The sequence below is a fragment of the Podarcis cretensis genome (genome assembly GCF_951804945.1).
Source record: "Podarcis cretensis genome assembly, chromosome: 9".
Classification (NCBI taxonomy): Eukaryota; Metazoa; Chordata; class Lepidosauria; order Squamata; family Lacertidae; genus Podarcis; species Podarcis cretensis.
Window position 1 is genome coordinate 74,745,614 of NC_137178.1, and position 25,439 is coordinate 74,771,052.

Below are 25,439 nucleotides of genomic sequence, written 5' to 3' on the forward strand. Positions count from 1 at the left end.
CTATGATTCTATGATTCTATTCTATGAGACCATTCTACTGTCAAATGGCACTTGCTATCAGATAGTTCTTCCTGATGTTTCATGGGAATTTCCTTTCCTATACAGTGGTACCTCTGGTTAAGAACTTAATTTGTTCCGGAGCTCCATTCTTAACCTGAAATCTGTCTTAACCTGAGGTACCACTTTAGTTAATGGGGCCTCCTGCTGCTGCCAAGCCGCCGCCACCGCACGATTTCTGTTCTTATCCTGAAGTAAAGTTCTTAACCCGAAGTGCTACTTCTGGGTTAGCGGAGTCTGTAACCTGAAGTGTTTGTAACCCGAGGTACCACTGTAATTTGAAGCCACAGAGCGGGGAAAAAACCATCTTTCGTGTGAAAACCCTTCAGATATTTGAAGATAGCTCTCAGGTCTTCTGTTCTCCAACCCCCTCAACTGTTCCTCATAGGGCTTGGCTTCCACATCACATTTGTGTGTGTAGACACGTACTTACACATTTTGCCTCATATCTTAGGTTCTACAAATGCTAGAAACACTTTTTGAAAAAGATGGAAGCTGGGAATCTGGGGGTTATGGTTCAAGGGGAAGAAAATATTCCCTTTGCTGGCGGAAATGACTGGCAGAATTCGAGACCAGGGAGAAGAGTTGGTGGAAGAAGATTGGAAGAAATTTAAAATCTATCTACAGAAATATTGTAAAATTATTGAATGTTAATGACGTTGGAATGAAACGAAGCGGTTCTAGTAATAAGGCAAAATAAGAATATGTAAGATTGGATTGATATTTGATGAAAATTTGAAGTTATAATATGTGAGGATAAACAATTAAGGGTAAACTAAGAGGGTATGGATTTGCTGAACAAATTTTTAAATGGAATACAAAAAAGGGAGGTGTGAGGAAGTCATGAAAATAAGTAAATGAGTGGTAAGATACCAGAAAGAGGGATTTTTTTTTCTTTATCCTTTTTTATGTCTATTTTTGGTTTTTGTATTTTTGTTGTGTGTGTTTTTTTCCACTGTTTTGTAATTTCTTTTTTTTTTTTTTTTTAGAATAATATTTTATTATTTTTTCAACAAAAAAGAAAATATTCCCTTTGCCACCCACCATGGCAACTGTGATCTCAGCTGGATGTGTGATCTCAGCTGGATGTGTGTGAATGGCTGAATATAGCCTACCATGAAAAGGTAAGCATTGCATTCCCCCCTCCAGTTGCTGCTCATCCCCACCCCTGCCTCTGGCACACACAAACACAGAATGTTGCCCATGAGAGGATTGGGCCCTCAGGCTAAAAATGGCCCTAAAGTAACCGCAGCTACTTCTTCCCAAACCACTAGTATTTAGTGTGAGACCCAATGACATGACTGAGCCCAAGGGAGTCCTGCTCATTAACACCAATGAGTCTACTCTGAGTAAGTGGCCCCTGGGTCTGATCTTCAGCTGATCCCGTGGCTTCTCATGCAGCACTCAGAGACCCCAGCACAGCCTCCGAGACCCCCCCACACACACACCTTGCACAGCTGAGCCACCCTGGAGACATTCCTTGGGGCGGCTGCGTTCTTCGGCCAGTCGGGGTTTTCTTCTCGGAAGAAGTAGTAGATCTTGTCATTGTAAGCCTCCTCTTGTTTTATGATGGCAGCCTTCACAAACTTTGGATCTGCAGGCGGAAAAGACAGAGAGACCGTGAGGCAGGAAGGAACTAAGGAGGACATTCAGCTAGGGCAGTCTGGGCAGAGGAGACATCTTAAGAGCATAGGAGTCACCTGCTGGATCAGGCCCATGGCTCATTCAATTTCCGTACATTTCCGAGCACAATTCAAAGTGTTGGTGCTGACCTTTAAAGCCCTAAACGGCCTCGGTCCAGAATACCTGAAGGAGCGTCTCCACCTCCATCGTTCTGCCTGGACACTGAGGTCCAGGGCCGAGGGGCTTCTGGCGGTTCCCTCATTGTGAGAAGCCAAGCTACAGGGAACCAGGCAGAGGGCCTTCTCGGTAGTGGCACCCGCCCTCTGGAATGCCCTCCCACCAGATGTCAAAGAGAAGAACAATTACCAGACTTTTAGAAGACATCTGAAGGCAGCTTTTAATGTTTAATAGACTACTGTATTTTAATACTTTGTTGGAAGCTGCCCAGAGTGGCTGGGGAAGCCCAGCCCGATGGGCGGGGTATAAATAAATAAATAAATAATAATAATACTATTATAGCATCGCTGCCTCCAATTGTGGAAGCAGAGAAGAGCCATTGTGGATGGTAGCCATGGACAGCCTTCTCCTCCGGCTCCATAAAGCTGACCAGTCCTCTTTCAAAGCCATCCAAGCTGGTGGCCACCACTTTCTCCTGTGTAAGGGAGTTCCATAGTTTAACTCTGTGCTGGGGGAAGAAGCCATTTCTGAATCTCCCAATATCCGGCTTCACTGAGTTCTAGTGTTACGAAGAGAGGGATGAAAGCTTTTCTGTGCCTACTTTCCCCATGACAGGCATAATGTTACAAACTTCTATCGCGTCGCCTCTCCCTCTCCTTTTCTCCAACCTAAAAAGTCCCAAACAATGCCACTTTTCTTCATGGGGAAAAGTGGCTGCCCATTTTGGCTGCCCTTTTCTGAACGTTTTGTTGCATGGCTCCCCCCGAAGAGTCCTGGGAACTGTAGTTTGCTAAAGATGCTGAGAGAGTTGTTAGGAGACCCCTCACAGAGCTCAGCACCAATGTACACATGCAGTTCTCAGATAAGCAAGGGCACCCACCTTAACAACAAACAGAGTGTGCGGGGAAATGGCAATATCTCACTACAGTGAGACGGAGGCGACTATTTCTCACAAGTTAATGATCAAAAGCCATTGTGGCCTAGTGGTTAGACTGTCGGATTGGGACCTGGGTTCAAATCCCTACTTGGCCATAAAGCTCATGGAGTGTCACCTTCGGCCAGTCACTCACTCTCAGCCTAACTGACCTCACAGGGCTGTTGCGAGGATAAAATGGGAAGGTGGAAAACAGTGTAAGCCACCTGGAGCTCCTTAGAGGAGAGGAGAGATACAAATGTGAGGGAGGGGGATGAGGCGAAGGAGGCGGCATACACGGCCCAAACAGAGGGAACCAGTGGAAGCTGCAACAAAATGTTGCTGCGTGGAGTGTCCATGAGGTGCCGTTCCATGCTGCCTCCTACACATGCAGGGCATATCTGGCGCTGTGGTGCAAAGATCCCTCCTGCGCCCCCTGTCCTGGCAACTACAAAACAAGGGGGGGGGAATGTCCTCTGCCTCCCCCACTGCCCCGATCCCTGGCGTGGTGGCGGTGATTAAGCAGGAAAACATGCTGGTGGACATGCTCTCTGGCGTTGGGGCACCCAAGAAGGCAGCCCCGGGAAGGGCTTTCACCAGAAAGCAGGAGGACAACAACCCCATCTTTAGCAGATGTAGATGGCGGGGCGCAGGTGGCGGGCGTGCAGGGAAAGGGGAGGCTGCTGGCAAAGTCACGCAGCACCCCCCACCTCGCTAGGACGCCCCTGAGAGGCCGGCACCCTGGCGCAACGAACCACTAAGACCAATGGGAAAGACGGCTCTGGTCCTACCCAACCTAGCTAGCCAATCAGCACTCTTGCGCCTCTGAGCATGCTCAGTCCTCATCAGGCTCATTTTGGGGCAGAAGGGTGTTTCCCTCTCCCTCAGAGTTGCCCCCCCCCCCCACAAAGATATGTTGTGCTTCTGCAACTCCCAGAATTCCCCAGGCCTGCAAACATCTCCCTGTCATGGGCGGATGTGGCTACCTAACAACCCACCTGGGAGAACTGAGATCACTCTTCTTGCTGCCCATGACGCAGGTGTCCCCGCAGAGGAGAAAGCCTCACCTGTGTTGTGTACTGGAAATGCCCCTGGCAACCCTCTCGCTCCCTACGTGATCTCAGAGGGGGAAGGTCCTCCACAGGGATCCGCTGAGCGGAACACTAACGTCACCTGAGGCTCACTGTGGCGGATCCTCCTGGCACTGGGGGAACTCTGCCTCCGTGATGCTTCTGTGCTGTTATCACCAGCTCTGAGCCGCTCCCTCTGGGGCAAGGGTTGTGTTGGTTTTAATGCAGCAACTTCCTCCTCTACCTTAGCCATGAGGCTTGTTTCCAAGTGCGGAAGCCCTGAAAATCTCCCCGTTCTCCTCCTCCCTCCCATGAGCAGGTTTGTTGTGTTAATACCTCATAAGGCTGGTTCATTATGCCCCACACAGGTATAACTTCAAGGTGTCTCTACACGGGTGCAAATGCTTGTGTAAAAGAGCACACAGTGTTGATTTGCACAACTGAGCTCTTGCATATGCAGACTTGCTGCAGGGTACCGTACAGCTCAACTACTGGGGTACACAGAAGGGCACAGGAAGTACCCTTGTTGGATCAGTGTAATGTGTGAATGTCGCCTATGGGAAGGGACTCCAGTTCTAGACCTCCTGGCAGCCGGTTCATAGACTCACAGAACTCAGAGTCAGAAGGGATCCCAAGGGCCATCTAGCCCAACACCCTGTTATGCTGAAATCACAGCTAAGAACTAAAACCAGCTCCAGGTTTGAGGAGGATTCTCAATGAAATCTCCTCGCAGGGGACCCCGCCAGAGCTCCTCTGGCCCAAATAGCAGGCAGTGGCAACACTCCGAATGAGTCTGGGTGGCTGGGAGCTGCCATTTTAAAACCCTACAATGCCCCAGGGGTGGCGTCACTGGGAAAGGTTTCAGGGGCAGCTACCAGGCACTTTTGGAAAAGTTAAGGGGCGGCAGTTGGCCAAGAATACGGCATGCCAGTGCTGACCCTAACTCGCTCTTTACCAACTGGGCTGTACTCCCATCATCCCCAATGAATTCAGCCAGTGGTCAAGGGGGGGTGGCAGCTGGGGTCCAGCCACACCTGGAAGGCCACAAGACGCACATCCTGAATTTCAACTAGAGAAGGCAGGTTAAATGCTCTGAAGCCTTGACAACACCATGCTACTGTTGAGTGGCCATATTAAGTCAAGTGTCCCTCAACTATCTCGTGGGTGTGCTGCTGGAAGACAACGGAGGCTGAGCACTGGGGAGCCCCTCCGTTAGGGAGACTGGGGACCCACTCACCCCATCCCTTCAAGACCTGCCACACTCACTATTCATGACTGTGTCGCTGGTATAGAGCTCCGCAGATCCTCGAATCCGACGGAAGCGAGGGGTCCGCCCATTGTACTGGTGTTTTCTGATGGTAGAGTAGATGTCCTTGCCTGCGAGACAGGAAGAGAGACGAGTGGTAAAGAGGAATGCAAAAAGAAATGAGAATGTCAAGCCACAGCTTGAGATGCAGTGAACTAGAGCAGAAGACCTCGAGAACAACCTTGAGTCACCGCTTCTCAAATTTGAAAAACTGCGCTTCCCATGATTTATTCAACAAGACTGATAGGGGGGATAATATATACAAATATAAATGTATTTATTTTAAATTAATAAAGATATATTTTTTTTTAAAAAAAAAGACTGATGGGGGGGGACAAACAAACAAGAGATGAGGACCCACAGCTGCCAATTGCTTAAAATTCTCCAAGTTTGCTTGTGATCAAGTGTGAAATGGGATGCAATCCAGCAGATCTTGTTTAACCTTTGAAAGGCTGTGGGAAGTATACATGTATGTGTATCCACACACACAAAACACAAATTCATTCTTATGCAGCCTTAAACTGCTTGTAAATCACCTTTTAAACATTTTCATTGCTTTTGAGAGTTCCTGAAAAAACCGCACATGCCCCCTAATTGGCTGTGGCTGCCCATAATGTAAATTTAATTTGTGGTTTATTTTATTGTTACAGTGGTACCTCGGGTTAAGTACTTAATTCGTTCCAGAGGTCCATTCTTAACCTGAAACTGTTCTTAACCTGAAGCACCACTTTAGCTAATGGGGCCTCCTGCTGCTGACGTGCCACCGGAGCCCGATTTCTGTTCTCATCCTGAAGCAAAGTTCTTAACCTGAAGCATTATTTCTGGGTTAGCGGAGTCTGTAACCTGAAGCGTATGCAACTTGAAGCGTATGTAACCCGAGGTACCACTGTATTATTATTGGAGGGGCCTGCCAGGTGGGGAGGGTGCTTCAAGACCCCTTACAACGCCATAGAGAATGTAGGGCCCGAACTCTGGGTTTGCACAGCACAGCAGCTCGGGAGGAGGAGAATGGCGCTCGAGCGAGAGGCCTGGCTGCGTGTCCCTGCTGGGCCAGAAAGTCATTCAGCATTAATGCAGGAAAGCTTACCATCGATGAGGACAAGAGCGTTTTGATCAGGGGCAAAAGGAGCCAGGCCCTGGGCACTGATCCCTGGCTCCACCTTCCCATCTACCTGCAGGAGGAGGGGAAAAAGAAGTTGAGCAGATATTTCCCACCTTTCCAGGGTCTCACCAATACAGGGAGAGTGAGAGAGACATGACTTTCAAACTCCCCTTTTCTCACACCCATGACTTTGGTGGCAGTGGTGAAAGTGTCATCTGCCTGGAGGTGGACAAAGTGCGAAAGGGCGGATCCTGGCCCCCAAGGGATATGCAATCCAGAAGAAAAGCACAAGGGAGCAAACATAGCAAGGGAAGAGGAAAGCAGGAGGAAGAAGATGAAGTCATCGCCAACATCGCCCAGCTAGAGCAAAGGAGCCTTCCCACAGACACATCTCCCATCAGCCCCAGCCGAGCCAGTGGTCAGGGATCAGGACATAAGAGGCGGCTTGCTGGATCAGGCCCACAGGGAAGGCTCAGGTAGGGTGACCGGCAGCGATGTCTCAGGCTTAAAGAGCAGAGGGGCAAGGAGAAGCTGTGTACCAAATTCCAGCAGGTGGGGCTGCAGGCGTTTGTGCCACAGATCAGCAACTGGTCCTCATATTTTTCCAGGAGTGTGAGATAGTTCTTGGCATTTTCCTGGAAGAGAAGTGGAGGCGGTTAAGGTGAAGAATCATAGAACTGTACAGTTGGAAGGGACCCCAAAGGTCATTTGGTCCACCCCCGCTATGATGAAGAGGACCAGAAAACGACCCCCAACCATCCACTCCCATCCTGGAGATCCCACCAACAAGACAGAGACTGTCTCCCCAAGGCCTGCACAGCAGGACCTCCTAATTTTAAGGTAGGGATGGGGAACCTCAGGCCCGGGGGCCAAATGTGGCTCTTGAAACTCTCCCCCGGGCCACCCCCTCACAGGGCCTGCTTCACACTCTCCTTGACTGGTTTTGCCCATCCAGATTCTGTCCTTGAACTCTTCTCTTTTTTGCCACTCACTTGTCAGGTTAGAGGCCAGAGAGGGCTGTGTGTACAAACCAGCTTACTACACAAGGGCAAAATCTGCACTCTGCTCACTTTTGCCTGCCACTGGCATCTGGCCCCTGGAACGTCATCCAGAAGGGAATGTGGCCCTTGGGCTGAGAAAGACCTCTCTCTTATGACTGCCAAATCCACATTTAGTCCAACATCCGCAGATCTAGCAGAGGCACAGAAACTCTTTGCGAGGCTGAGCTGCAAAGTATCAGGCCAAGGAGAAGAGAGGAAGGGGAACCTCCCATGGCGTGGGAATGAAGAACGTCACAGCACCTGGCCCCTTCTGCATGCAAAGCACCTGCTCCGTCACTGAGCTCTGGGCCCAATCCACCTGCTGAATCATTCAGCGCAGAAGGAGAACACCTTTCTAGAGATGGTGGGGGATTAGCTGCAGCAATTCCTCCAAACATCTATGTTTTATATTGTTGTAAACCTCTTCGCGGGTGGCGCTGTGGGTTAAACCACAGAGCCTAAGACTTGCCGATCAGAAGGTTGGCGGTCTGGATCCCCGCAACGGGGTGAGCTCCCATTGTTTGGTTGCTGCTCCTGCCAACCTAGCAGTTCAAAAGCACGTCAAAGTGCAAGTAGATAAATAGGTACCGCTCCAGAAGGAAAGTAAACAGCGTTTCCGTGTGCTGCTCTGGTTCGCCAGAAGCGGCTTAGTCATGCTGGCCACATGACCCGGAAGCTGTATGCTGGCTCCCTTGGCCAATAAAGCGAGATGAGCGCCGCAATCCCAGAGTCGGCCACGACTGGACCTAATGGTCAGGGGTCCCTTTACCTATATTTCTATGATACTGTGGGGAAAAATACTTTTATAAACAAACAAGCAAACTTACCTGTTTCCTGCAGTTGGACAGCGTCCTGTTGGTTTCAATAAGCACCTGAATGAAAGGGGGAGACAAGATGCCCATGTCATTTTTAGGTCAGCTTGTCTAGGTGCCTAAAAGTTCACGGCCTCCCACAACAGAGAAATGGTATTAGGAAATGCAGAGTGGATTTTAGGCGGCACCTGTAACAGGTACCACAGTTCCACAGATCAAAGTGACTGAGGGGGCACAAAAAAGCTCCCTCTTCTAATAATAACACCCAAAACCTGGCCCAGTAACAAATCGGCAACCGTACAGATCTCAGAGCCAAGGAGCAGTATGGTGACGGGGTCTCACCCGTGTCAGCACCCAGGCTGAAGCATTCTGAACTCACTACAGCTTCCGGATCAAATGTGAGGGAAGTCCCATGCATTGCCGTCATCCAGTTTTGAAAGACATGACATTAGGAAGTACTTTCTGAGGGTAAGAGACGTTCGACAGCAGAACGGACGTCCTCAGAATGTGGTGGAGATCTTTAAGCAGAGGTCAGATAGCCAGGGATTATTCAGCTGTGATTCCTGCCTTGTGTTCCCTTCCAACTCTACAATTCTATGATTGCTGCTGGGACTGGGGAATCTGGCTGGCCCCCTGGAGCTGGGTTCAAGGTCCAGGCTGCTCCCCTGGATAGGGAGCCTGACAGACTAGGGGAGGAGAACAGAAGAGTGTATCCCCAAAGAGGGCCTGGCTGGCAGCCTGAACTCTGCACTGCCACCGTAGTCCCTCTGTCCTGATGTTTACCATGAGAGCTGGGAAATTATGAGTGCTGGAAAGTTAACAGCTTCTCCATCCCCTGAGGCTACACCAAAGCAATAATTCCTCATTGAGACTTTGACATTTTTCCAGACCAGCTGGTTCCCCGAGGCAACTGATTCTTCCAAGTCTGCAAGAAGAACCTTCGTTTGTCGTTAAACTGACAGGAGAGACCCTTTTCCAAATTTAGGCAGATTTCGAAACGGCTGGATTATTCTGAATTAAAATGGAAACTACAACTCCAAGATCTAAATCTGTGCTTAGGAGTCGTATCTGAATAAAATGTAGTTGGAAACAGAGCAGGATTTGAAAAGCTGTTGCCATCTGTCTTCTCTGGAGGTGAAGTCAAACCACTGCGTGAGCAACACCAACGTGACCTCCCTGGGGCACAGGCCTGGTCAGTGTGCAGAGGGTCCTGGGCTGCCCACACAAGAGCCCCTCTTGGCCTCACTGATGGGGTCCAAAGGAAAGCAGAGCAAGACCTCTGGCACCAGCCTGGCTGCAGGTATTGCCGGAAGGAGGCGTACAAGGTGCCACCCAACTCTGGATTTGTGTAGGGTTTACTCCTTAGCCTTTTCTTCTCCCAAAGATACCCCACAAGGCAGCAGAGGCTTAGAATCAAAATTTCTTTCTCCTAGATGGGCTACCTTCCCAGGTCGATGAGCCCTATCTGATCCTCACTTCCCTCTACAGCACATGCAGAAACTGCCTTCTTGACCGCTTGACCCACAATTGGTCTCATCTGCTCAGTCTGCCGGAGTCTGTCTTCACATGCAGGGCAACTCCCTAACTCACTGAAGGTTTGAAACTAACTGGCTGCCCTCATCTGGTTTAGCTGACCAGTTAAAGCCATTTCCTGGGAACGTGGCCACTGTTGTCTACTGACAGCTTCTAGGAACCGCAGGGGAGAGCTGAGTGCAGGGTGGGGACCAAAGGTGGACAATTACCCCAGAAGGAGCACAACATGTGCCCCACCAGAGGTACAGAGCCAGTGTGGTGTAGTGGTTAAGAGCGGTGGACTCGCAATCTGGTGAACCGGGTTCGCTTCCCCACTCCTCCACCTGCAGCTGCTGGGTGACCTTGGGCTAGTCACACTTTTCTGAAGTCTCTCAGCCCCACTCACCTCACAGAGTGTTTGTTGTGGGGGAGGAAGGGAAAGGAGAATGTTAGCTGCTTTGAGACTCCTTAGGGTAGTGATAAAGACGGATATCAAATCCAAACTCTTCTACTACCCCTCCCCTAACACTCCATTTGAAAAGTAAGTAACCTTTTTCTCCTCTCTCAACAGCACCCCAGGCTGGATTTCCTGGAAAACCTTTAACCATTTGGATGGCTGGTATTCGAGGTTTGGCAAATTGCCCTTCTTGAAAAGGTATCTCATAAACTAAAAGGGCAGAGCTCAAATGACTGTTTTTTTTATATATGACGTGATTTTATTCCATATACAAATATTGAGGCATGTGGTGACTCAGTGCCACCAGTTTACGTGAATATCTGGAAAACCGAAGCCTTTACAGAACCTTTATTGTTGATAATGATGGAACTCACTGGTGGAAGATGCTTCTGTTTTCATACTTATTATTTGTAAAGTGAATCTTTGTAGGAGTTAATACTTTCCTATCCCTTTGGAGCTTTGTACTTTGTATATTTCATGGCTTAAATTTTGGATTCTTTCTTTTCCCTTCCTTTTTGTTACATCTGCACTTTTTGTGAATAAATAAACGAAAAGTTAAAAACAAATTTGTGAAGCGTTGTCCTCCATCTCCCTACCGTAAAGCTGGTGGAGTTCTCAAAGTTGTAGTAATGAAGCCTGCCGACGGTCCCCACTAAGACCGAGGGGGCCCCTTGTTCATGGTAGAGCACAACGTGGCCCTCCCTGGGATCAAACCGGAATCTCTTCTCACCTACAAAAATACAAAGAGGAAACGGGGAACATTCGACACCGCATCGCCAATTCCAGAGAGGCAGGTTCTGCAGACATTCCACAGAGGAATTCTGCAGCAGTGAGGCATACCTAACCGACTGGTTTTTCCCACCCTTAAGAATATAGGAAGCTGAGAACAGAGGAAGCTGGCTCATCCTGAGTCAGAACATTAGCCTAGGGTTACCAGATGTCCCCGGTTCCTGGGGACAGTCCCCGGGTTTGCAAATTTGTCCCTGGGAAATGTGGCAGTGAGCAGCTCCTGAAGCCAGCCAGAGCCAACTGCGCTACCAGGCTGCCTCTGGGCTGCTGGCTGCCGCTGCTGCCGCAACTGCCAAAGGAGAACCAGGGACGTCCGGCGGTACAGATCTCCTGCCCCCTTTGTGACTGATCAGGGGAGGGGAGGGAGTTACAGGCGGCTGGCCGTTGCCCAGTTTTTTAAAAACTGCGCATTTATGTTTCACAGGGTGCCAAAGAAGGGCTTTGCACCTTTATACAAGATGCATGTGTGCTTGGGCCCAGGGTCTTTTGCCTCACCATCCCCACTACTGACTCCCTGTTGCTAAAGGTAAAAGTAAAGGGACCCCTGACCATTAGGTCCAGTCGTGGCCGACTCTGGGGTTGCGGTGCTCATCTCACTTTACTGGCTGAGGGAGCCAGCGTACAGCTTCCGGGTCACGTGCTTTCAAACTGCTAGGTGGGCAGGAGCAGGGACCAACCAACGGGAGCTCACCCCGTTGCGGGGATTCGAACCGCCGACAAAGTGTCCCCGGATTCATTGTAAAAAAATCTGGTAACCATACATTAGCCACCTAGTTCACAGCTTGAAAGCACATCAAAGTGCAAGTAGATAAATAGGTACCGCTCTGGCGGGAAGGTAAATGGCATTTCCGTGCGCTGCTCTGGTTCGCCAGAAGTGGCTTAGTCATGCTGGCCACATGACCTGGAAGCTGTACACCAGCTCCCTCAGCCAGTAAAGCGAGATGAGCGCCGCAACCCCAGAGTCGTCTGCGACTGGACCAAATGGTCAGGGGTCCCTTTACCTTTTATTTATTTGAAGCACGGTAGTAAGAGCTGTTTGACAGTGGAACAGACTCCCTTGGAAGGTGGGGGGCTCCTCCTCCTCTGAGATTTTGAGAGAGAGGTCGAATGCCCACCTACAGGGATTCTTGTGCTGCAATTCCTGCTTTGCAGAGGGCTGGACTAGATGAAACTCTGAAGTTCTATGATTCTAGGACTCAAACACTCCCCACACCTGTTCTACTCCAAAATCATTTCCTCAAAAAAAAAAAAAAGCCAAATGCAAGAGAGGACAATATTTTGAGATGTTATTACATAGAATCATAGAATTGTAGAGTTGGGAAGGGAACCCAGGGGTCATCTAGTCGAACCCCCTGCAATGCAATAATCCTTTTGTTTATTTATTTTGGGGTATGTGTGTGTGTCTTTGCTTTAGCCTGCGGAGAAATTCAATACATTCGATTTTATTAGTCTGCAGACAGAGTCAATACATTAGGCTTTGCTCTACATCATCCATTTCTCATGCATCCATTCAGAAGGACATCCTGCCCTGTGGCAGCATCCAGTTTCCAATTTACTGAGGTTGAAAAGAGCAGAAACATCTACAATTATTTTGGCATGTGCTTTTTTAAAAAATCCTAAATATGCAGTTAGATACTTTGAGCCAAGAGCCAAATTGCAAAATTCAGTAAAAGGTGAACGATTTATACGATCTGAAGAGAAACCAGAGCATTGCAAAATTAATATCTGTTAGAAGGATGTTGGAATAATATTATATGATTTTAGCAGGAATGATATAAAGGATTTGGGAATAACTGACTGTTAATTGGTGAAAGGAGGAAAAGTAAAGTTATATTATATTAAGACAATTTACAGGACAAAAATTTTAAAAGAGGGAAAGGATTTGCTAAAATGGATAATTGACCTAGAATACAAAAAAAGGAGGTGTGAGGAAGTCAAGGAAATAAGCTAATGAAAGATTAGTGATGAGGAGATCTGATGTATTTTTCTTTGCGTTTTTGTTTTTGTTTAATGGGTTTTATTTCTCTGTTGTTGTTTTTTCGTTTTTTTATATTGTGATGTGTTGTTTTGTTTTTGTTTAATGTGATATTTTTACTTTTTCCTTCTGTAATTTTTGAAACTTTAATAAATATTATTTAAAAAAAAAACAAATTGCAAAATTCAGAAAAGTAACCCCACCCAAAAATATGCCCTGCTCCATCTGATTGTCCAAGAAGAGAGAACCTGGTTGGTTCAATTAAAACAACAACAACATGGGATGGGTCGAAAATCCCAGGAGCCCTATTAGGCTTGCACATCACATTTCCTTAGGTTCTTATTCTGCTGAGATGATCGGATACTACTCTTTATCCTCTAGGTTCTAGAAACCAGCGCCTCCTTTGCTGCTTCCCCATCAGCTCCCAATGCCATTTCCAAAGTTTGGAAGGAATGTTCTGCACTGGGCTGTTTGCAGGCACACACCCAACTGGAACTTGTGATGCATCTAAGTTATCAGGCCACCCACATGCCCTGCTTGTCTCTCGTTCAGCCTCATGGGGAGGGACCTGCAGGACGGCACCTTCTCAGTGGTGGCTCCCGGTTTGTGGAATGCCCCCCCCCCAGCAAACTGCACCTGTCTCATCCATTAACTTATTTGAAGAAGAATCAAACAACATTCCCATTTCCCCAGGCCTCTGTTAGTGGAAAAATCTGTTCCTGCCAAACCATAAATTATTAGTTGTGAGATGACTGGCTTGGGGTTTATTTAAAGCATTTAAACTTTTTTTTAGAAGGTTGTTTTTAAGCTATTGGTTAGAAGTTTCCATTGCATTCCGGTTTTGACGTATTTGCCACCCTGCACTCCTTCAGGAGGAGGGGTGGAGCTACACACCTAGTATTTGATTACTTAATTCACAATCTGGCAATGTCCTTTGTGAGGCACACAGTCCTGTATGCAGCTTTCAGCTGCAATCTATACCTATACTGAGAACTTGGCTACAACGGACGTCTGTTTGTGTACAGTGATTTCCCTCTTTGAAACACAACCAGTTCCCTCCAGAATGTCCCCGCCGGGCACTCCCAGCCTCCTCTGATCCTGGGAAGTAGGTCAGAACAATTAGCCACGAAAGACAGAGAGCAGAGGCATAACAGCAGCTTGCCCCGGGGCAAAACAAAACAATGCCAATATCAAAAAGCCCACTTGCCAACTCCTCCTCCTCCTACTTGACCCAGCTCCTAGATGGGTGGGTGGAGAAATAATAACACCACGCAGTTCTACTCTGGAAGCTGCAAGGGCAGAGTTCACAGGACACGGCCACAATGGGTGCGTTCTAACTCCACTGTACGACCAGTGCAACCACACTGGGCGCTGTGATGGAGGGGGTGGCACAATAATGCTGTATAACAGAGCGGGAAGGGGCACCTGCACAGGACACCACTGGAAGTTGAGAGCCCACAGTCTGTCACTGCCCTGGGAGGCAGTATGCCCTTGAGTACCAGCTGGGGGGGGGACAGAAGTGGGCAGAGTGCCCTTGAGCTCAGGCAGCAGCGTAGCATGGGTTGCCGGTGCCCAGGGAGAAGCAAGTATTGCAAATTCATTGATGGTCGTTCTCCTTGATGCAGTTGTGCCGCCTTTGTCTTTGGGATGAGAACAGTGACAGAGAATGAGTGGACTTCTGCTACCAGATGAGCTGAAATGGTTTCTGCTGTATCTTTAAGTGTTTTGCATTGCCTGATGGGTTATTAAAGTGTTGTTTCTTATCCAACGAAAATGAAAAAGTATTGTGCCCTCCGGTGGACTAGGCAGTTTGGGTGGAAGCACGTGCAGAGCCTACACAAGAGGGGACGAAGCCCGCCTCCAACAGGCTCCTCAACTGCTGCCTCCATCTGCCTGCCCACTAGATCAGGGGTCAGCAACTTTTTTCAGCCATGGGCCAGTCCACCGTCCCTCAGACCATGTGGTGGGCCGGACTATATTTTGGGGGGAAACAAACGCACACAAATTCCTGTGCTCCACAAATAGCCCAGAGATGCATTTTAAATAACAGGACACATTCTACTCATGTAACACCACGCTGATTCCCAGACCGTCGACGGGCTGGAATGAGAAGGCAATTGGGCCGCATCCGGCCCCCGGGCCTTAGGTTGCCTAACCCTGCACTAGACCAACCCGCCTGCCACCGAACTTCAGCTGCCAACGCTGTGTCTGTCATCTGATTGCACCCCAGTTCTCAACAGCTCCAGCCAGCATGGCCAGTGGATCAGGGTGGCCATAACTGGGAGCCCAGCAACATTTGGATCCTGTCTCCTGTGCTAGAAGTGTGACAACTACCGCTGGAACCAGGCACGATCTTCTGGGAGACGGAGGGAGTTTCCCAAATCGCATCAAGCTGCAGTTGCACTTTCTGGCACTTGTCTGCCGCACCACTAGGGCTCGGGGATCTTTGCATATCCAGCAGAAGGAGGGCCATCGCTACTGGAGGCCCCTTCCCTGCCCACCAGGACCTGTTAAATCCTGACCTCTGGGCCTGCTGCTCCCCAGCGTGGGCAAAGTTTCACAGAATCATAGAACTGTTAGAATTCCTGCTCCATGATTGCAGTCATGGGATTTTTGTACATGACGGTGTATGTTTTGACTCCACAGAGTGGGAAGTGACGGAGACAGGAATTTTTTGTTATTGTGTTCTGTGAAGTGGGACTATTGTCCTTCGTTTTTTTCTCTTTGTTGTCTGATGCTAGAGAGAGAGGGAGCCATGTTGCAGTGCTCTGTGTGTGTTTATATGTAAATAAAGTAGATTAGCCAAAATGCTGAGTTGCTGAGGTCTGTCACACGAACTGCACAGACTCTGCAGATCCCTAAGTGTGCCGGTGTCTGCTGGCATCAGTCACTGTGATGTTCGGGCAGAAGAAAGCTTTGGAAGCTCCCGAACGATCGACCAGGAGGGAGAGAACATGTCAGTTGGGCATGTGTCTCTGCCAGGGTCCTACTCGAGTGTAGGACGAGCTCCTGACAAGAACTGCATGGCTGAAAGGGATCCCCAGTGGTCATCGAGTCCAACCCCCTGCAATGTGTGAGGACGGCACGGACTGCGCAACTGATCTCGCCGCTCGCCTGATTTTGATCACACTGGGAACAGAAGCAGGTCACATTTCAAGCACTGCACCATGAAAAGCTTCATGGGCCAATTTCCACTATTCACCTTTGTTTTTTAAATAGTACGCCAGGGATCTTCCTTCTCTCCCTCGCCCCCTCCTGTCAGCAAACCTTTTGGCTAATGACTTGTCTTCCAAAACAAGGCCCACCCCATCCTGCCCACTGCCTAGGGACTGAGAAAGACCAAACAGCTCTATGGAAACCAAAGTTTGATTCGAACACACACCCTTCGGAATCAGAGGAGCCTCGCGTCAGGCTCCTGTCTACTCAGGGAATATTACCTCATTCTGGCAAGAGGCAGCAAAGCTTTCTTCTCTTGAGATCTCTGAGTCACTGCTTATAATTGGAGGGGAAGGAAACCCTCATTATCATAGCAGATCCTCACTATGACAGCCTGCAAATGATGCGCCTTATTGCCAATCCCTTGAGAGGTGGGAGAAATTAGATTCCATTCCTCATAGAATTACAGAGTTGGATTCTATGCCATCTGGCCCAACCTCCGGCAACACAAAGAGGACCTTGCATTTTTCAAACGATTATATTATTTGATTTCTACACTGCTTAATATATTTAAAATATCTCTAAGCGGTGTACAAAAAACCTCCAGGTCCAAACAAACTCTCGACTCACCTACAAAAGTCTCACAGTGAGAAGAGCTCCTGGAAAGAGCCTCAAGCCAGACTTGCTTTTTATGGGCAGGTCCAGGGTGGATGGTATTTGCTCAGCCCATTCAGCTGCCCTCTCCACTCACTCACTCTTTCTCTTTCTTTATCCTCTGTCCTCTCCTCCTCCCAAACACAACCATCCTTAGAAATTCTCTGGAATTTGTAATGTGGTTTCGCCAGCCCAAAATGCACATACTAGGATAAAGAGTGTATATGTATTAGTGAAAATAATCTATTACAGTGGTACCTTGGTTCCCGAACAGCTTGCCTCCCGAACAAATCGGCTCCTGAACGCCACAAACCCAGAAATAAGTGTTTCGGTTTGCGAACATTTTTTGGAAGCCGAATGTCCGTTTTAGCTGTTGGCATTGTTTCCAGTGCCAATCAGAAGCCACGCCTTGGTTTGCGAACGTTTTGGAAGGCGAACGGACTTCCAGAACGGACGGAGTTTGAGAACCAAGGTACCACTGTATATTGCTATTTATGGATTTTTATTTTCATTTTTAGCATTTTGATCTCACCTTTTTCTGCAAGGACCTCAAGATGGTGTATGTGGTTCTCTCCCCATCATTACTCCCCATCATGGCAAACCAGTAGGTGAGGCTAGCAGAGTGCAAACTCATGGGCAGGAGCACCAGATTGGCTCTGCCGATGTGTCTGCACTGGGCTGACCATGTCACTGCCTCGCCCCTCTCTCGGGAGGTGAACTAAGCCTTCTCTGCCCCACCGGCTGCTACCCATCTGGAGGGGCCCACTGCCAAGGTTCATGGTCTTTTCTGTTCCACCAGCTATAAGCCTCAAACAAGGCGCTTAGTGGTGCCTCACTAAGTGTGTGTCTGCAAAAATAAAATGATGGCCTTTGTTCTCCTGGCATTTTGGCAGTTCAGTCAGGAGTGCCAAACAAGTGACACTGGTGGCAGGAATGTTGCCGCTCACACACAACAGAACACTGAAAAGCCGCCACGTGCCCCTGATGGATGTCGTAGCTGCACAAAGGCTAGGGGCCAGGCAGCACACGACGGCATGGCTCAGAACAGCCTGATTCAGTGGGGCAAAGAGCAACCAGTGTCTCCCACAAAGCAGGCAAAGTGCTTGCAATCTTCTCTCTCTGTCACTGCAGAGCGCAGAGGTTTTTATTGCTTCCTTCCTTAAAGCTGCCAAGTCCTGCTCAGCCAGCTGAACAACACTTCCCCATACAAACCACCCTGCAGTCATTGCTTCTTAAAATGTCACCGCCAGCCTGGTGGTTGACGTTGCCAGCTGGGATCTAAGAGCCCCTTGTCAGATACCCGTGGCCCTCTGACCTGTGTAAATCTAGTAAAAGCTGCGGGTTGTTGGTTTTTTTTTTAAGGAGTGCATTCCTAGAAGCAAACAAGTTAAATGCTTGGCAAGTGAAGAGGGTCTAAATCTACAGGCAGAAAAGTTGCAAAGGCAAATTTTAATCCTAACAGAGGGCCAGAGGCAGCTGCGCTGCATAGACAGCTTATGGCGACTTCAGAAGGAGACCCCTGTTCCCCCTCACAGAGATACAATTCCCGGGGGAGGTTGAGCATCAATCTCCCTCCCCAGGGATTTCTGAAAACTCTGCATAAAAACCTCCAGTGAAGGGAGAATACCACCTTTCAAACGAGTCCATTCCACTGCCAGCTTTCTGACCATCAGAAAGTTCTTCCTGAAGTTTAGTTGGAATCTACTTTCTTCTCCTTTGAATCTGTTGCATTAGATCAGGGGTCGGCAACCTAAGGCCCATGGGCCACAAGCGGCCCACAGGGGTCGTTTAACTGGCCCACAAGCCACTCCCAAATGGAGCTGCCCACTCGGCAAGTCCCTGCGTGCTGTGCTAAACCAGCGGCGAAGAAGAAGAAGAAGAGTTTGGATTTGATATCCCGCTTTATCACTACGCAAAGGAGTATCAAAGCGGCTAACCAGATTACGAGTCTACCGCTCTTAACCACCACACCACACTGGCGCAGCGCGGGGAGTCGCTTCCGCAGCGCTAGAAATTGCCTCTGCGCAGATGCAGACACCGGAAATCGCGTCTGCACAGATGCCAGAAATCGTGGGCACGCGCACTCACACGCACACACAATCCAGTCCACAGAGGGATCTCCACTGGAGTGAACCAGCCCAGGCAAGGTAAACCTTTCTGCCCCCCGCTTTAGAGCCTGACCTCCACGCCAGCAGAAAACAAGCTCCGAATCACACCAGGTGGGTGCAGATGCCGAGAGACCCCAGAGGGCAGCTCTGGCCATTTCCTCCCTGGGAATGGGTGTTAAGTTGTGGGTGAACATATCAGACGACACAGAAATTCTTCAGAAAGCTCTTGTTTATTCAGAGGCCAGAACAGAACTGAACTGAAGGGTTCCGCCAGCCTGCTTATATAGAGCTCCACTACAACGCAACAGTAACAACTTTCTGTATCTATCCAATCACTGAACGTCACTTTCAATTCCTTATTTGCATATGTGGACCTGAGTGAAAACTATCTACAATATCCCCCTGCTGGCCCAGGGTGAGAACTTCAGCACATAACAGTGGGAAACCAGCAGCACCTGTGGAACCTCTGCCTGTCCAGTGCGTTTCCTCTGCGCAAAAACTCTGCACATTTTGTCTGCGCAAGCCTCTGTGGAAAACGTCTGCAAGCAGTAACAGAGCAGCAGCAGCTGCCTCCATGTGAGAAGAAGGAAAGGAAAGTCCAGACACTGTTCTCTCTTTAACAGTGTTTATTTACAAGCCAAACAAATAAGTCCATCTGAACTTGGACACATGCTGTGCCATGCACTCGCTCTCTCTCGTTCTGGGCGAAAAGTGAAACTAACTTCACACAGACACTGCCTCTGTGGATCCTGCCGCCCAAGGCAGTCATCTCACCTGGCCTCATGGGTGGGCTGGCTGTGATCCATGCTGTAGGGCTCAGAAGGTGAGCACCACAGAGCAGCCTGTTTGGGTGGCCCTCCCAGGAGAAGACGACGACCCAGGAGGTGGGGAATCAAACGAAGAGGCCTGGCTCCTTCCCCAAAAGCAGAGTCTTGTGATCCCTCTGTCTGGCATGAGCTGGGGCTTCGGAGCCTCTCCACCTTCCCTGCCCCAGGGGATGTCAGAGGACAGAAGCCTGCAGGATTATGCGCAGGCACAGCCAGCTGTTTCCTGCCTGAGCAGCCAAAAGCAGCCAAGGTCTGTCTGTGGCAGGAACAGAATGAGTAAATATGACTGGATCTCCCAGGGTCTTTCCCCTCTGCTTAAAAGCAGCTCAGGAACAGGGCCCGCGGTTCAATTTGGCACAGGGCTGTGACACCAGGGAGAGCCAGTGAAAACCTCCCCTTGTAATGGCAAAACAGGCTTTGTAAAAATGTGGATATTTATGTACTGCTTGATTGTAAACAAACAAAAACAAAAGCCAAAACCTCAAAGCTCTTTCGAAAAAGAGATAAACAATAAGAAACAGACACTCATTTAAGACTTTCAAAAAATTAAAATAACAATAATAATTAAAACTCACACCAGCTTTCTAAATGCCTGCATAGGCTTACCTGGGGAAAGATGTCTTTAGCTGAAAAGAGTCCAGTGAAGGGGCCTGACTGATGTCCCCACGCAAGGCAGTTCCAGAGTAGTAGCTTACAAATGCGGAATGGGTCATATGTGGCACCTGCAACAGGGCCAGTTCCACAGGCTGAAGTGGCCAGGTGGGAGCATGTGGGGTTAGGCAATCTCGCAGGTAAGCTGGTCCCAACTTACTGACACTCTATTGCTATTTGGGGGCTGGCTGTCCCCCAACTGTGAGCCTCACATAATAGAGAGACTGATAAAGTGGGTCAAACCAGGTGGGCAAGCTTAGCCTGGTGCACAGTCCCTTTTGCCAGGAGGATGGGCTTGCATGGTCAACCTCGGCCAGAGGTTCCTTCCGGGAAGGGTGCATCTCCTATCTGCAGGAAATGATCTCATCCAGTTGCTTAAGCAGGAACCAATTGATGCCTGCTAAGATGTTATTTATTTAGGCATGGCTACCTAAGAAGAGGGATGCAGGTGGTGCTGTGGGTTAAACCACAGAGCCTAGGACTTGCCAGTCAGAAGGTCGGCGGTTCGAATCCCCGCGACAGGGTGAGCTCCCGTTGCTTGGTCCTTGCTCCTGCCAACCTAGCAGTTTGAAAGCACGTCAATGTGCAAGTAGATAAATAGGTACCACTCCGGCGGGAAAGGTAAACGGCATTTCTGTGCGCTGCTCTGGTTCGCCAGAAGCGGCTTAGTCATGCTGGACACATGACCCGGAAGCTGTACGCCGTCTCCCTCAGCCAGTAAAGCGAGATGAGCGCCGCAACCCCAGAGTTGGCCACAACTGGGCCTAATGGTCAGGGGTCCCCTTTACCTTTACCTAAGAAGAGCCTGCTGGATAAGGGCCCATCTAGTCCAGCCCCCTCTTCTCACAGGGGCCGATCAGGTGCCCCAACGGGAAACCAGCAAGGAGGGTTCAAGCACAAGAGTCCTGCAGCAACTGGTATTCAGAAGCATCCCTGCCTCTGGGTGTGGAGGCAGAGTATGGACACATGGCCAGTAGCCATCAACAGGCCTCTCTTCCTCCATGAATGTGTCTAATCCTCTTTCAAAACCATCTAGCCTCCTGTGAGAGTGATTTTATTGTGCATATTTGTTCTTAAAACGGTTAACTTTTGTGCACTTTGTTTGATAATTTCATGATCTGCTGTTTTTCAACTTTAACCTCCAGCTACACCGTGTGCCCCCAGAGCTGGAACTCTCCACACTGGGGGTGTTCATCATCACAACACATCGCACACTGAGGCACAGGGGCTCTTCTCATCGAAAGCAGCAAAGCCACTTGCCCGTCAACCCACTGTCTCTTCCCAGTTGCGTCTCATCAAATGCCTGGTCTATCATTACAGTGGCTGCATTCAGGGCAAAGCAAATTAAAATCACATGGTCAGCTCAAGGCCGAACCTGCTCACCCTGCCTTGAATCACATGTAATAACAGCTTGTTCTGTGGCTACATTTTAAGTAGAGGCTTCCATCAGACACACCCTGAGCTGTTTCATCCGGAACATCAGAAGAGCCTGCAGAAGAACATCGAGTCCAGAGTCCTCTTCTCGCAGTTGCCTATGGGAACCCTGCAAGCAGGATCAAAGCCATCCTGCTCAGAAGCTGCTGCTCGCCCTCGCCTCCTCCATGAATTTGTCTAATCCTCTTTTAAAGCCAACTGGGGAGTTAATGGCACATTGGCAAGCAGAGAACCAAGACACTTCTAACCCACATGTCCAAACAGCCACCACCTCCTCTTCCCAGTCGATTCCTCAAGTTCAAAACCTCCATGGGAAAGCTGAGCAGGCCAAGCCGGACAGCAGGAAGTCCAGGGTTCGGCCCCATCCCCACCCCGGCAGCATCTCCAGGCAGCACGGGGAATGTTCCCTGCCTGAAACCCTGGAGAGCTTCTTGCAGTCAACGTAGATCAATTCATGAACTGTCCAGTATAAGATCAAACTTTCCCTGCTAAACCACATGTTCAGTGGGAATTTCAAGAGGGCTGACTGCCGAGAAAGTGTGCATAGGATTAAAATGTAAGTGTCCTTGGTGTCAAAGAAGGATACAGAAGAAACCAGAGGCCTTCCTCCTGGGCATGGTCGGCCAATTGGTCTCAAAGAAGGATAGAACTTTCTTTATGTATGCCACAACAGCAGCAAGAATACTTATTGCAAAGTACTGGAAGACACAAGATTTACCCACCCGGGAAGAATGGCAGATGAAGGTGATGGACTATATGGAACTGGCGGAAATGACTGGCAGAATCCGAGACCAAGGAGAAGAGTCGGTGGAAGAAGATTGGAAGAAATGTAAAGTTTATCAACAGAAACATTGTAAAATTAAGGAATGTTAGAAGGAGGCTGGAATGAAGTAATGTGGCTTTAGCAGAAATGATATAAAGGATTAAGTAAAAATGGATTGTTAATTGGTGAAAGAACAGAATGTAAAATTATAGTATATTAAGATAAATTATTAGGATAAAAATAAAGATGGAAAGGATTTGCTGAAATATCTAATTGAATTAGAATACAAAAAAGGGAGGTGTGAGGAGGTCAAGGAAATAAGCAAAGGAAAGAAAGTTATGTAAAGGATTGATTTGTTGTTGTTTTTTAATTATCTGCATCTTTTTTTCGTGTGTTTTTTTTCCTTTGTTCTTGTATTGTTCTGTATTGTTCTTTTTTTTCTGTTTAAATATGTTCTTTATTTTTTCTTTTTGTAACCTTTAAAATCTCAATAAAAATCTATTGAAAAAAATAAAAAATAAAATGTAAGTCTGTCCGAGTCACAACCCAGAGTGCTCCTGTTTAGAGCTGGCTATGCCCTTTCCAAAGTTACTTCATTTCAACTCTGGGCAAAACTTAGATGCATCGCCCCATCGTTTTTATTTTTAGCACACCACTTTGATGTTTCATTATAATCAAGTAGTATTAGAATGTTAGGGGACGCAGGTGGCGCTGTGGGTTAAAGCCTCAGCGCCTAGGGCATGCCGATCGAAAGGTCGGCGGTTCGAATCCCTGCGGCGGGGTGCGCTCCCGCTGCTCGGTCCCAGCGCCTGCCAACCTAGCAGTTCGAAAGCACCTCCGGGTGCAAGTAGATAAATAGGGACCGCTTACCAGCGGGAAGGTAAACGGCGTTTCCGTGTGCGGCTCTGGCTCTGGCTCTGGCTCTGGCCAGAGCAGCGATGTCACGCTGGCCACGTGACCCGGAAGTGTCTCCGGACAGCGCTGGCCCCTGGCCTCTTAAGTGAGATGGGCGCACAACCCCAGAGTCTGTCAAGACTGGCCCGTACGGGCAGGGGTACCTTTACCTTTACCTTAGTATTAGAATGTTAGTTATCTCATTTGAACTTGAAGTACCAAACAGGTTAGATACTGACTTTCTATTATTCATTACTAATTTTGTGGCTGCATTTACAGCCCACACCCTTCTTTCATCTGCTCATCAGCAAGCTTGCTGCATCCAGCGCTTCCAGGACCAGGTGCTGGGGGCTCTTGCTAACAAGTGTGCAAAAGGCCCCCGCAATTATCTTCAGCAAAATGTTAGAGGACATGCATCTCTTCTCCACAATTGTTATGCATCTCGAGAAGCCAAAGACGTTGCACAAATGCCCTTTTAGCAGATAATGCACCGGTTTCTTTCCAAACAGGCAGCCAGCCAAGGGTTACTGACCGGGGAAGCTTTCACGGAGCTGGAAGCCTTGTGGTCAATTTGGTATTTAGAGTCATCTTGGGCAGGGGAAAGCATTTTTCCTGACTTGGGAGTGAGTGTATGGAAATTGGACTGCTGTGGGACATGGAACCATTTCAACTGTGAGTTCTCATTTGTAAAAAATGAAACAGCTTTGGAAGCTGCCTTATACTGACTCAGACCTTTGGCCCAGCCAGCTCCATGGGGCCTTCAACCTAGGTCTCTCAGGTGTGGTTGGACTACAACTCTCCCTTCCCTGACCATTGGTTAAGCTGGCCAAGGATGATGGGAATTGTAGTCCAACCACTTCTAAGGACCCAAGGTTGACCGACACAGGTCCATGCTGACTAGCAATAATGTCGCTCCCCCAAAAGGCAAAAACGAAGACCCCCCAAAAAAGATGGTATTGATTTAGGACAGTTGGTGCTTATGGAGGAACCTTCTGATATTACTTATTTATTACCCCTCCTTCACCCTAAGGTCCCAGGGCAGGTTACAGAATTAAAAATAACATTAAATACAAATTAAAACAACTTACAGCCATTAAAAAAATATGGTGATCGGACATTGTGTCAATTCAGCTGTTTAGTTTTTCTCAGAGCTGGGAGGCCTCTGCGCCCACTCCCAGCACCGTAAATAAATATTTATGCCCAAAACCACGTCTAGAAAGTATATTATTCATCTTTCTAGGGTTCACCACATTATTCCTATTTAGATGAAATATGCTGTGGTCTGAGATGTGTCACCACCACAGGGGAGAACAGCTGAACAGCTCTTGCAGAGGCCTTGGCTGTGCTGAAAAACAGCTCCTGCTTTTACATCATTGCTAAGTTTTGGATCGGTACTTTGTTTGGAAAGGGAGGGGAAAGCCATCCCTGAACAATATTTTGGCTTTAAAAATGTATGGAGAATCTCTCTTGCCAAGAAAGAAAGGGGTGCAGCTGAAAAGGCCCCAGGTTTTATTTATTTACTGAATTTATATACCGCCCTATACCCAGGGGGGTCTCAGGGCAGTTCAGGGGTCTCCCCGGTATCTCCAAGTAGGGTTGGGCGAGACTCCTGGTCTGAAATCTTGGAGGACCCTTGCTGCCAGACACTGCTGAGCTAAAAAGACCGCTGGTCTGGCTGGGATTAAGGCAACTTCCTACTCTCCTGGACTATTCCAGACTGGCTTCAAGGACAGAGATGTCCCAAAGGCAAGGAGATGATCGTGGGATTTCCTGACCTCGCCCTCCAGTCTTCCTTGGAGGCAAATTTAGGCCTCCTCTGCCTACTAGGCACTTATGACCCCCATGGCGGAGGAGCGAGGCTGAACAGCTGAAGGTGACCCGGAAACTACAACTAATCCAGAATGCGGCAGCTAGACTGGTGACTGGGAGCGGCCGCTGAGACCACATAACACCGGTCCTGAAAGACCTACACTGGCTCCCAGTACGTTTCCGAGCACAATTCAAAGTGTTGGTGCTAACCTTTAAAGCCCTAAACGGCCTTGGTCCAGTATACCTGAAGGAGCGTCTCCACCCCCATCGTTCTGCCCGGACACTGAGGTCCAGCTCTGAGGGTCTTCTG

General features: G+C 48.7%; 1 protein-coding gene across 1 annotated transcript in view; it reads right to left on the minus strand.

The window, feature by feature from the left end:
* The window catches only part of SEMA7A (semaphorin 7A (JohnMiltonHagen blood group)), a 51,916-nt gene that overhangs the window by 9,324 nt on the left and 17,153 nt on the right, over positions 1–25,439 (minus strand). The window contains exons 2-7 of the mRNA XM_079991593.1: positions 10,666–10,799; positions 8,116–8,160; positions 6,788–6,883; positions 6,234–6,318; positions 5,107–5,217; positions 1,506–1,651 (exon numbers count right to left, since the gene is read on the minus strand). Coding sequence (XP_079847719.1) covers positions 1,506–1,651; positions 5,107–5,217; positions 6,234–6,318; positions 6,788–6,883; positions 8,116–8,160; positions 10,666–10,799 — 617 coding nt within the window. The remainder of the gene's footprint in view (positions 1–1,505; positions 1,652–5,106; positions 5,218–6,233; positions 6,319–6,787; positions 6,884–8,115; positions 8,161–10,665; positions 10,800–25,439) is intronic.